The 13,042-nt window shown below is 44.3% G+C and overlaps 1 protein-coding gene across 8 annotated transcripts in view; it reads left to right on the forward strand.

Annotated features, from left to right (window-relative positions):
• The window catches only part of LOC129814051 (catenin delta-2-like), a 156,957-nt gene that overhangs the window by 122,023 nt on the left and 21,892 nt on the right, over nt 1-13,042 (forward strand). For all 8 annotated transcript variants that reach the window (XM_055866816.1, XM_055866820.1, XM_055866819.1 and 5 more), the window contains 2 exons: nt 8,534-8,666; nt 12,445-12,658. In XM_055866816.1, coding sequence (XP_055722791.1) covers nt 8,534-8,666; nt 12,445-12,658 — 347 coding nt within the window. The remainder of the gene's footprint in view (nt 1-8,533; nt 8,667-12,444; nt 12,659-13,042) is intronic.

Below are 13,042 nucleotides of genomic sequence, written 5' to 3' on the forward strand. Positions count from 1 at the left end.
GGCTAAAGGCAAACTTCACTGCTCTAGCATGCATGCTATAGACATTTCGGTTTGTTATCCAAGTGCCGTGGGAGAGGGAGGGAGGGAGAGAGGGAGGGAGGGAGGGAGCGACAGAGAGAGAAAAAAAGATAAAGAAAGAGCTCATTGTCTTGGGCAGTTTGCTTGTGAATCAGCAGATTCTTTGATCAGGCCGTCGTTGCATCCTGAGATAAATCATCACTGTGAACCAGTCCATTTGGAACCCAGATACCTAACTCATTATGTGAAGTGTTATGCAAACTGCTCTTTACTGCTTTAAAGCTCTGAGAGCGCCGAGATGGGAATACACACAGAGACAGAATAGCTTTAGAGAATGTTAAGAATCTACAGTACCAACCTTGACAAATAGATAAATATATGGAATTAGAGTAAAACATTATTTGCTAGCCACTACCCATACTTGGCATATGATGTTTTCAAGTAATTTGACTGAGCTGAGCTGAACGATGCCTTTCTTTTATAGCGGTCAGGGCTGTGGTGTGAGATTGAGGAGGGAGGATGAGATGAGATGTGAGAACAGTGGCATTATCATGGGCGGTCACATGGCCGTTTGGATGAATAATTGTCCTTGGGTAATTCTCTAGTGAAGAAGTGAAATGGCAAACACAGCACTGGAGCCCTGAGGAATGTATGAGCCTACCCATCCTCTGAGGCGATATGGCTCTGAAGGAAGTGATGAGGGCAAATCGTACTTCTGTCCATGCCCTCTTGAAAGAAAGATGTGTTTGAGGAAGAACAGTCATTGTAGCTGAAAAACACGACTTCTGCTGAGGGCAATAAATGAGTACAAAGAATATACGGTGCATCTATTCAGGCCAGCACTAGTCTACGGTACAAGCTAAGCAGCATTAGTATGTTTTAATATGCTGCTCTGCATTGGGATGCACAATTCTTATGGTAAAGTAATGCTTGTCTGGCTGTGGTCTAAGTAGAGAGAGACAATTGTCAAATGTCAGTGTGTGTGTGTGTGTGTGTGTGTGTGTGTGTGTGTGTGTGTGTGTGTGTGTGTGTGTGTGTGTGTGTGTGTGTGTGTGTGTGTGTGTGTGTGTGTGTGTGTGTGTGTGTGTGTGTGTGTGTGTGTGTGTGTGTGTGTGTGTGTGTGTGTGTGCACACAGGTACGTGCATGCTTGCATATACAGTTAAAGTCGGAAGTTTACATACACTTAAGTTGCAGTCATTAAAACTTGTTTTTCAATCACTCCACAAATTTCTTGTTAACAAACTATAGTTTTGGCAAGTCGGTTAGGACATCTACTTTGTGCATGACACAAGTAATATTTTCCAACAATTGTTTACAGACATTATTTCACTTATAATTCACTATATCATAATTCCAGTGGGTTCATCTCCTAGACATAACGTACTTTGGTGCGAAAAGTGCAAATCAATTCCAGAACAACAGCAAAGGACCGTGTGAAGATGCTGGAGGAAACAGGTACATAAGTATCTATATCCACAGTAAAACGAGTCCTATATCGACATAACCTGAAAGGCCGCTCAGCAAGAAAGAAGCCACTGCTCCAAAACCGGCATAAAAAAAACAGACTACGGTTTGTAACTGCACATGGGGACAAAGATCGTACGTTTTGGAGAAATGTCCTCTGGTCTGATGAAACAAAAATAGAACTGTTTGGCCATAATGGCCATCGTTGTGTTTGGAGGAAAAAGGGGGAGGCTTGCAAGCCGAAGAACACCATCCCAACCGTGAAGCGCGGGATCATCATAACGCTCATTCCTTCGACGATAAACGCGAATCCAACCATCAGCCTTGGTGAGACAAAACCGCGACTCGTCTGTGAAAAGCACTTTTTGCCAGTCCTGTCTCGTCCAGCGATGGTGGGTTTGTGCCCATAGGCGACGTTGTTGCCGGTGATGTCTGGTGAGGACCTGCCTTACAACAGGCCTACAAGCCCTCAGTCCAGCCTCTCTCAGCCTATTGCGGACAGTCTGAGCACTGATGGAGGGATTGTGCGTTCCTTGTGTAACTCGGGCAGTTGTTGTTGTTGCCATCCTGTACCTGTCCCGCAGGTGTGATATTCGGATGTACCGATCCTGTGCAGGTGTTGTTACACGTGGTCTGCCACTGTGAGGACGATCAGCTGTCCGTCCTGTCTCCCTGTAGCGCTGTCTTAGGCGTCTCACAGTACAGACATTGCAATTTATTGCCCTGGCCACATCTGCAGTCGTCATGCCTCCTTGCAGCATGCCTAAGGCACGTTCACACAGATGAGCAGGGACCCTGGGCTTCTTTCTTTTGGATTTTTTCAGAGTCAGTAGAAAGGCCTCTTTAGTGTCCTACGTTTTCATAACTGCGACCTTAATTGCCTACCGTCTGTAAGCTGTTCTTGTCTTAACGACCGTTCCACAGGTGAATGTTCATTAATTGTTTATGGTTCATTGAACAAGCATGGAAAACAGTGTTTAAACCCTTTACAATGAAGATCTGTGAAGTAGTTTGGATTTTTACGATTTATCTTTGAAAGACAGGGTCCTGAAAAAGGGACGTTTCTTTTTTTTTTGAGTTTATATTTGTGTGTGTGTGTGTGTGAATGCATATGAGTGTGTGTGCATGTGTATGTGAGTGCATGTATGTGAGTGCTTGGGGATGTCGGCCTGAGAACTCCCCTGCTGAAGCTAATCCGGCCTAATCGGCCACATCTCAGACACTACAACACGGAACACAGCCGCTAGAGTCCTATTCAGGGACCTACCCTCTCTCTGGTGCTGTAAATAATAGCCATAACCTCCATTTTAATGGTTCGACCTGGACACTCTTGTAGTGGTCCTTTTGTGGTCACTTCATTACAGACACATAGTGCCTCTCGATCTGCCCAGCCTCGGTGTCTGTCTGGCTGTGCTGCGTGCTTGGCTGGCTGGCTGTGCTGCATGCTTGGCTGGCTGGCTGTGGGACCTGAGAGCTCCCACTGTGGGACCCTTTCATATAGCTTCCCAATTTATCCCAATACATGTGGACTAAACAGCTAAACTAACACATACATACTTTATACATATGTACATATGTCTGAAATGGTTTCCTGTTCCCTTTATAGTGCATCCCTTGACCAGGGACCAGGGCTCTGGTGAAAAGAAGTGCAGTTACAGTTCATATAAGGAAATCAGTCAATTGAAATGAATTCATTAGAGCCTAATCTATGGATTTCAAATGACTGGGCAGGGGCACAGCCATTTTTACTCTGATTAAATGTTAGGAATTGTGAAAACTGAGTTTAAATTTATTTGGCCAAGGAGAATGTAAATTTCTGACTTCAACTGTACTACCAAATTCTCAAAAACTACGTTGGAAGCGGCTTATTGTAGAGAAATAAACATTAATCTCTGGCAACAGCTCTGGTGGACATGCCTGCAGTCAGCATGTCAATGGCATGCTCCCTAAAAGCTTGAGACATCTGTGTCATTGTGTTGTGTGACAAAACTGAACATTTTAGAGTGGCCTTTTATTGTCCCTCGTACAAGGTGCACCTGTGTAATGCTCATACTGTTTAATCAGATTCTTGATATGCCACACCTGTCAGGTGGATGGATTATCTTTGCAAAGGACATCAACAGGGATGTAAACCAATTTGTGCACAACATTTGAGAGAAATAAGCTTTTTGTGTGCATGGAACATTTTTGGGATCTTTTATTTCAGCTCATGAGACCAACGTGTTGTGTTTATATTTTTGTTCAGTATACATTAACTGATAAGCTAACACAAACATACAGTACGTACAACAGTGTCTCTGAAATGTTTGTGCGAGAAAATAACTTAAAACCCTATGTACTGTAATGCATTCCGACTTCATTTGACTGAAGGCGATGTTTCAGCAAGCGACCTACTTCCGAATTGGATATGATTAAGCATACAGCAGTTTGCACAAACTGTTTGAGCATTTTGATTACCCAATTACCCAAAGGTAACTTATGCAAGGTTACATCATCTTTAGATAATTTTTTATGAAGTTGTATTTGATCTACAAATACTTAGATGCACAGCTGTGATCATCATTATAGTAGATGAATATGGCTGTGGATTAATGTTTTTGCTAATGCAACGATGCCTCACAGGGGCAGACCATAGAGCATGTGAACAAGCTTCATAATCATCAGCGATGAGAGGGAAAAAAACAACATTTTGAAAAACATTTTCTCCCATTGGTCCATTTTCTGAAACAAAAGGATTTCAATCCCACCATGCTCCTCTGTGTTTGTTCCCTTTGATGCCTTATATTCACAAGGAAATCATTTCTGACGATTGCACACCAGTCAGCTCCAATAACTCAACAATACGTGCTCAGTGCAGCCTAGCTACTGCCTGAACTGAGCATGCCCAGTGCCCACTAGTGTGGGGTTCTGCTGCTTGGTAGAAGGGTGCAGAAAGACTTGGCAGCTGCCCGTGTAGTCTGGAAATGGAATGATGTCCCACTGTGTTTGGGTGGTACACTCCCCACCTACTGTGTGAAACTCCACTTTCTATGTAACAGTTCTGAAGCGGCTCAGGAGAGACGTCCATAGCTGGGCTCCCTGTTGTTTTATTTCAATGGTTTTGTTTTATGTGATTGAGGTCAGAGAGAATCCCAGCTAGAGCCCCATCGTTCTGTTGACCTTTCTGAAAGTTAACATTTCTCTTTCTCTGTAAATGGCCATGGCCTCCTCCATTTCTCCCTGGCTCATGTTAGTGATGGTTGGTATTGCTGGGAGAAGGATTGTGGGGAGATGAAATGGTCCTGAGGCACTTTTAGCCGTCGTAGTGTATACATCACTGACTGTGGCCCTGTGGATCAGAATTAGCTCTCTGTTCCTAGTTTTCCTCTCCCTCTCTCGCTGGCTCTCTCTCTCGCTCTCATAACACATTTCTCCTTTTCTCTCACATCTCTCTCTCTCTCACACGTGATCTCAGCCGTTAATATAATTGATTCTTGGTCTTTGAGAGCTGACAAACTGAAAGGCTTGATTGCGGACAGCTGTGATGGTTGGAGGTTGAACAGTTGCTGGTAGGTGTTTGCACTGTACAGGGAGGGCACGGCCTTTACACCAGTGTGTGTCTCTCGCTCTCTCTCTTTGTTTCCGATAAGAATTGGGTGGGGTTGTGGTGATAGTGCTTGGGGTTATAGTGGTGATAGTGGTGAAGATAGTGGTGGGGATGACAGGGGTCTCTGACAGCCACCTAGCTAGCCTCAGGCTACCACACTGGAGAACCACAGCTTGCATCACTAGAGAATAATGCCGGATGAACGCACTCATTCTCCAAGAGTAGTGACTCAGTACTAGTCTGTATCATTCTTTGCCAAATTATTTCATTCAAAACTTGTGGGTGTAGAAAACAACCTTATTTTGAATTTTAAAATCTCTTATTATTAAAATCGTTTTTTTAACGCTAGGCCATGTGCTATGGGGACAGGTGGAGAGAACTTACATTTGTTTGGCAAATCTGTCATACATGTTTGTTACCTTTGAAAAATTTAAAAATCTCCCCAATTTCGAACTTGTCTCATCGCTGAAACTCCCCAACGGGCTCGGGAAAGGCAATGGTGGAGTCATGAGTCCTCCGAGAAATGACCTGCCTACCCGCGCTCTTAACCCCCGCGAGCCAGCTGCACCAATGTGTCAGAGGAAACACTGTTCAACTGGCGCCTGGGGTCAGCCTGCATGCACACGGCACGCCACAAGGAGTCGCTAGAGCGCAATGAGCCCTGTAAAGCCCCCTGCCAAACCCTCCGCTAACCCGGACGATGCTGGGCCAATTGTGCGCCGGCCTATGGGACTCCTGGCCACGGCCGGTTGTGGACAATGCAAATGTCATGTGTCACTTTGTTTTTCTGCTCTGTAAGTGTATCTCAATGCAATATAGCCTAAGTGTCAGTTGTAAATGAGAACTTGTTCTCAACTAGCCTACCTGGTTAAATAAAGGTGAAATAAAAATACATTTAAAAAAGGTCAACATTCACAAGGCCACAGGGCCAGACAGATTACCAGGACGTGTACTGCGAGCAAGCGCTGACCAACTGGCAAGTGTCTTCACTGACATTTTCAACTTCTCCCTGTCTGAGTCTGTAAAACCAACATGTTTTAAGCAGACCACCAAGGTAAGACCACTAAGGTAACCTGCCTAAACGACTACCGATCCGTAGCACTCTGCTACGTCTGTAGCCATGAAATGCTTTGAAAGGCTGGTCATGGCTCACATCAACACCATCATCTCACAAACCCTAGACCCACTCCAATTTACATACCGCTCCAACAGATCCACAGATGACGCAATCTCCATTGCACTCCACACTGCCCTTTCCCACCTGGACAAAAGGAACACCTATGTGAGAATGCTATTCATTGACTACAGTGTTCAACACCATAGTGCCCTCAAAGGTCATCACTAAGCTAAGGACCCTGGGACTGAACACCTCCCTCTGCAACTGGATCCTGGACTTCCTGACGGGCCGTCCCCCCGGCTGGTAAGGGTAGGTAACAACACATTCGCCATGCTGATTCTCAACACAGGGGCCCCTCATGGGTGCGTGCTCAGTCGCCTCCTGTACTCCCTGTTCACTCATGACTGCACGGCTAGGCACGACTCCAACACCATCATTAAATTTGCAGATGACATAACAGTGGTAGGCCTGATCACCAACAACGATGAGACAGCCTATAGGGAGGAGGTCAGAGACCTGGCCGTGTTGTTCCAGGATAACAACCTCTCCCTCAACATGATCAAGACAAAGGAGATGATTGTGGACTACAGGAAAAAGAGGACCGAGCACGCCCCCATTCTCATCGACGGGGCTGGGTTGAGAGCTTCAAGTTCCTTGGTGTCCACATCACCAACAAACTAACATGGTCTAAGCACACCAAGACAGTCGTGAAGAGGGTACGACAAAACCTTTTCCCCCTCAGGAGACTGAAAAAATTTGGCATGGGTCCTCAGATCCTCAAAAGGTTCTACAGCTGCACCATCGAGAGCATCCTGACCGTTTGCATCACTACCTGGTATGGCAACTGCTCGGCCTCCGACCACAAGGCACTACAGAGTGCGTACGGCCTTGTTTATTATTTTTTTATTTAACCTTTATTTAACTAGGCAAGTCAGTTAAGAACAAATTCTTATTTACAATGACGGCCTACCAAAAGGCAAAAGACCTCCTGCGGGGACGGGGGCTGGGATTAAAACATATATATTTTTAAAAATAACACAAATATAGGACAAAACACACATCATGGCAAGAGAGACAACACAACACTACATCAAGAGAGACCTAAGACAACAACATAGCAAGGCAGCAACACATGATAACACAGCATGGTAGCAACACAACATGACATCAGCATGGTAGCAACACAACATGGTAGCAGCACAAAACATGGTATAAACATTATTGGGCACAGACAACAGCACAAAGGGCAAGAAGGTAGAGACAACAATACATCACGCAAAGCAGCCACAACTGTCAGTAAGAGTGTCCATGATTGAGTCCATGATTGAGGCCCCAGTACATCACTGGGGCTAAGCTTCCTGCCATCCAGGACCTCTATACCAGTTGGTGTCAGAGGAAGGCCTAAAAATTGTCAAAGACTCCAGCCACCCCAGTCATAGACTGTTCTCTCTGCTACCGCATGGCAAGCGGTACCGGAGCGCCAAGTCTAGGTCCAAGAGGCTTCTAAACAGCTTCTACCCCCAAACATAAGACTCTCCTGAACATCTAGTCAAATTGCTACCCAGACTATTTGCAGTGCCCCCCTCTCACCCACTCTCACCCCCTCTTTATACCACTGCTACTCTCATCTATGCATGGTCACTTTAATAACTCTACCTACAGTACATGTACATACTACCTCAAATAACTGGTTTCCCCACACATTGACTCTATATCGGTACCCCCCTGTATATAGTCTCGCTATTGTTATTTCACTGCTGCTCTTTAATTACTTGTTACTTTTATTTCTTATTCTTATCTATATATTTTTTTAACTGCATTGTTGGTTAGGGGCTTGTAAGTAAGCATTTCACTGTAAGGTCTACACCTGTTGTATTTGGCAAATGTGACTATTACAATTTAATTTGATTAGAACATACTGTAGTATTAAACATCAATATAGCTACACACACAATAAGCCAAACTCAAGGCATTTTAAAGAAATAGTGAACAGAGATGCCTAATGAAGAAATTGCATTATACCACAACACCACTTAGAGGAATTACCACCACAACTACTTTGTCAATCTACCATGAAAATGAAACAACACAAAGACATGCATACAGCAGTCATCTGAAAAGATAGGTTGAAGATTGCAGTATAATACACAATGAGTGATCCTTTTGTTTAGCACTGTATTTCTATGCTTGTGTCTGTCTCAAATGGCACCCTATTTCCTATATAGTGCACTACTTTTGACCAGAGCCCTATGAGGGCATGGAATAAGGTCCATTTGGGACGCAGAGGCCTTTTACCCATCCAGTTCTGTTCTGTATTCATCCCTGTGTTTCCCATGGTCCTCTGCAGGGAGTTTGGCTGGAGAGACCCAGAGCTGCCTGAGGTGATCCAGATGCTGCAGCACCAGTTCCCCTCGGTCCAGTCCAACGCTGCAGCCTACCTCCAACACCTGTGCTTCGGAGACAACAAGATCAAGTCTGAGGTAACCATGCATTGGTCTGGTCCGGATCCATACAGTTTCTACTGCTGTGTGCTAGCTGGGACACCTGCATCCACTGCTTATACATTATAAAATGTATAGGCCCCATGAAGTTGTTAAATCAGTGTCTAACATATCAGTGGGAGGGCCCTGGGCAGCTGGGGCCTGCTTCAGTTGAAACCTATGAAACATAGAAAAGTATGCCTCTGTTCAGTACATTATCTAAAATGTATACCTTTTGTGAAGCCTTTTGCGAGAATAATTCATAATTCACCGTTCTAGCTCAAGATAAATTCCAGGTGCTTGAATTGTGAATTCTCCTCACATTAGTGGATAGATAATATTGCCTACTTTTGCCTCACTTAATTTGCCTCACCTGTATGCAGGGATGTTGGATAGCTTGTTGTGTGCGTGATATGTCTGTGATATGTGGGGACATTGACTGGGTGAGGTGGAGGGATGGTGAGATGGGGAGAGGTTGAGATGGAAGGATGGGGAGATGGAGGGATGGCAGGAATGGGAGATGGCGGGATGGGGAGTTGGAGGGATGGGGAGTTGGGGAGTTAAGAGGGATGGGGAGATGGAGGGATAAGTTGCAGGTCAGATGCCCTCTGGGAAGGATTGGAAGAAAGTCATTAGGTCAGCTGATGCCTTCCCTGGAACACTGCTGACGCTCATCCCGTTTCCTCTCTCAGACTATGAGATACATCACACAGGCAACATGGGCAGACCCACACACACATATCCGTGATTGTACACATACACACCCCATAGGCATGCACACACACAGGCACACCTGCACACTATGTATAGTACTGCAAGGCAATCCACGTTAGCCATGTGTATCATGATGGTGTCTTCTCGCCTAGCGGTTGTAACGTCTGCTTCCAACTCACACTCTCAAACACATAGATCCCCTGAACGCAGCTCACTCTCCAGATCCCAATCACCTGAATTCTAATCACCTGATCACACACCTGTATGTCATTATCACACACTATTAGTTCAGTTCTTTGCCCCCATCACTGTGAGGTATTGTATGTTTTGTGACACACTTCTTTCAGAGCTCTGTTATTCCTGTGATTTACTCCTCCCGTGTATGATAGTTTTTGCCTGCCTCACTAACGACGCATTTCCCTGCCGTACTTTAGCCTATCGGATTTCCTGTTAACTACCTATTGCCTGATCTCCTGGACTATGTTACTAGCCTTTTCCCTGCCTGTACTGTTGCCCTTTTGGACCCCCTGTGTATGACCTTCTGCTGCCCCTGGACCCAGCTACCTGCCTCCTCCTGTGGTCCTTTGCAATAAACACCTGCTGCGCACTGCGCTTGAAATCAGCTCTCGGTCTCCCCTTGTATTTTTTACAACGGTATCTTGGTTATTTTTGGACCAGGAGGCTGTGTGAAGGGAATGACTATTTACTGGGGGCTTTATTTTGATAACAGCAGAGCAAGGGAGATGAGTCGAGTAAGTGTTTTCATAAACAGTAGGGAATATACATACAGTTGAAGTCGGAAGTTTATACACCTTAGCCAAATACATTTAAACTCAGTTTTTCACAATTTCTGACATTTAATCCTAGTAAATATTCCCTGTCTTAGGTAATTTAGGATCACCACTTTATTTTAAGAATGTGAAATGTCAGAATAATAGTAGAGAGAATTATTTATTTCATCTTTAATTTATTTAATCACATTCCCAGTGGGTCAGAATTTACATACACTCAATTAATATTTGGTAGCATCGCCTTTAAATTGTTTAACTTGGGTCAAACGTTTTGGGTAGCTTTCGACAAGCTTCCCACAATAAGTTGAGTGAATTTTGGCCTGACAGAGCTTTGGAAGTATGCTTGGGGTCATTGTCTATTTGGAAGACCCATTTGCAACCAAGCTTTAACTTCCTGACTGATGATGTCTTGAGATGTTGCTTCAATATATCCACATAATTTTCCTACGTCATGATGCCATCTATTTTGTGAAGTGCACCAGTCCCTCCTGCAGCAAAGCACCCCCACAACATGATGCTGCCACCCCCGTGCTTCACGGTTGGAATGGTGTTCTTCGGCTTGCAAGCCTCCCCCTTTTTCCTCCAAACATTACAATGGTCATTATGGCTAAACATTACTATTTTTCTTTCATCAGACCAGAGGACATTTCTCCAAAAAGTACGATCTTTGCAGTTGCAAACCGTAGTCTGGATTTTTTTCTGGCGATTTTGGAGCAGTGGCTTCTTCCTTGCTGAGCGGCCGTTCAGGTTATGTGGATATAGGACTCGTTTTACTGTGGATATAGATACTTTTGTACCTGTTTCCTCCAGCATCTTCACAGGGTCCTTTGCTGTTGTTCTGGGATTGATTTGCACTTTTTGCACCAAAGTACGTTCATCTCTAGGAGACAGAATGCGTCTCCTTTCTGAGCGGTATGACGGCTGCGTGGTCCCATGGTGTATATACTTGCGTACTATTGTTGGTACAGATGAACGTGGTACCTTCAGGCGTTTGGAAATTGCTCCCAAGGATGAACCAGACTTGTGGAGGTCTATCATTTTTTGGCTGATTTATTTTGATTTTCCCATGATGTCAAGTAAAGAGGTATTGAGTTTGAAGGTAGACCTTGAAATACATCCACAGGTACACCTCCAATTGACTCAAATTATGTCAATTAGCCTATCAGAAGCATCTAAAGCCATGACATCATTTTCTGTAATTTTCCAAGCTGTTTAAAGGCACAGTCAACTGAGTGTATGTAAACTTCTGACCCACTGGAATTGTGATACAATGAATTGTAAGTGAAATAATCTGTCTGTTAACAATTCTTGGAAAAATGACTTGTGTGATGCACGAAGTAGATGTCCTAACAGACATGCCAAAACTATAGTTTTCTTATTACCAAGAAATTTGTGGAGTGGTTGAAAAACAATTTTTAATGACTCCAACCTAAGTGTATGTAAACTTCCGACTTCAACTGTACGTACAGCATGTACTGGATAATGATAGCATGTAGCCTGCAATCTAGTGAGCCAGTGTCTATCGCCTTTGCCAACACCTCTTTGTTTGTGCATTGACTGATTATGAATCAGCCATATAATGGCACGTGTAGTGTAATAACAGAAGCCATGATGGGGTAAACCTTGTCACTAAATGAATTGTCAGTAAATTGGAGCAGAGCACCCAGATGAACAGGGTCTCTGATTTGTAATCATGTTTCTCCTCTGTGTTTAATGGAAGTTGAGAGGTTTAGAAACAGCCACAATGCTGATTCATTCTGTTCGACCTGGCAGCATATCTGCTGACTGTTGGCACCAGTCCTCGTGTGTGTGTGTGTGTGTGTGTGTGTGTGTGTGTGTGTGTGTGTGTGTGTGTGTGTGTGTGTGTGTGTGTGTGTGTGTGTGTGTGTGTGTGTGTGTGTGTGTGTGTGTGTGTGTCACTCTGCCAGGTCATCACATCCTCTGTCACTCTGTCACTAATATGGCAGAACACTGTGACAGTGTGACCTGGGCCTTTCTGTCTGTGTGCAGCCACATGTTTGACATGGCTGTAGTTATTTATAGAGAAAAGGTACCTGAGTGAAATGAAGAATAGTATTTATATAGGGATGCCTTTAGGGATATTGTTGTCAATGCTGAAAACTATGACTAACTATGACCTTTGCTGTAGACAATTGAACAGTAAAGAACAGTAGCTATACTAGTGCATATATATTTGTCCTGCTCTTGCTCTATATTTTGATCCAGTGGATCCACTTACGTCCTTCCTCTCCTCTCCCTGTTCCTCTCACCAGATCCGGAGGCAAGGAGGGATCCAGCTGCTGGTGGATCTGCTAGATCACAGGATGACCGACGTGCACCGCAGTGCCTGTGGAGCTCTGAGGAACCTGGTGTACGGCAAGGCCAACGATGACAACAAGATTGCCCTGAAGAACTGTGGGGGGATCCCAGCCCTGGTCCGCCTGCTGAGGAAGACCACAGACATGGAGATTAGGGAGCTGCTCACAGGTAAACAGAGTTTGTTTTCACAAAATATAACATAGAGAGACATAACATAGCCTTGCATAGCCTTGCATAGCATAGCCTTGCTATATGACATTATAAAAAGTATTTAAAACAAGTTATAAAGGATTATACCTGGATGCGTATGGGCGTGTTATCTAATGTTTAACTGTCACTGTTACTGGGGGCTGGATAACTATGGTAGGCTGTAGAGGCAAAGAATCCCAAAGGGACGTGTCACATCAACATCCATAATAGTGGCTCATCAATATAAGTCAGCTAGTTAAACACTGAATATGAAAACACGAATATCCACAAATGACTTGACTGGACAGAAAATGCATATATTTGATGACATACAATATGATGTGAAACTTCATTGGGGTATGG

This window comes from Salvelinus fontinalis, chromosome 17 (genome assembly GCF_029448725.1).
Source record: "Salvelinus fontinalis isolate EN_2023a chromosome 17, ASM2944872v1, whole genome shotgun sequence".
NCBI lineage: Eukaryota > Metazoa > Chordata > Actinopteri > Salmoniformes > Salmonidae > Salvelinus > Salvelinus fontinalis.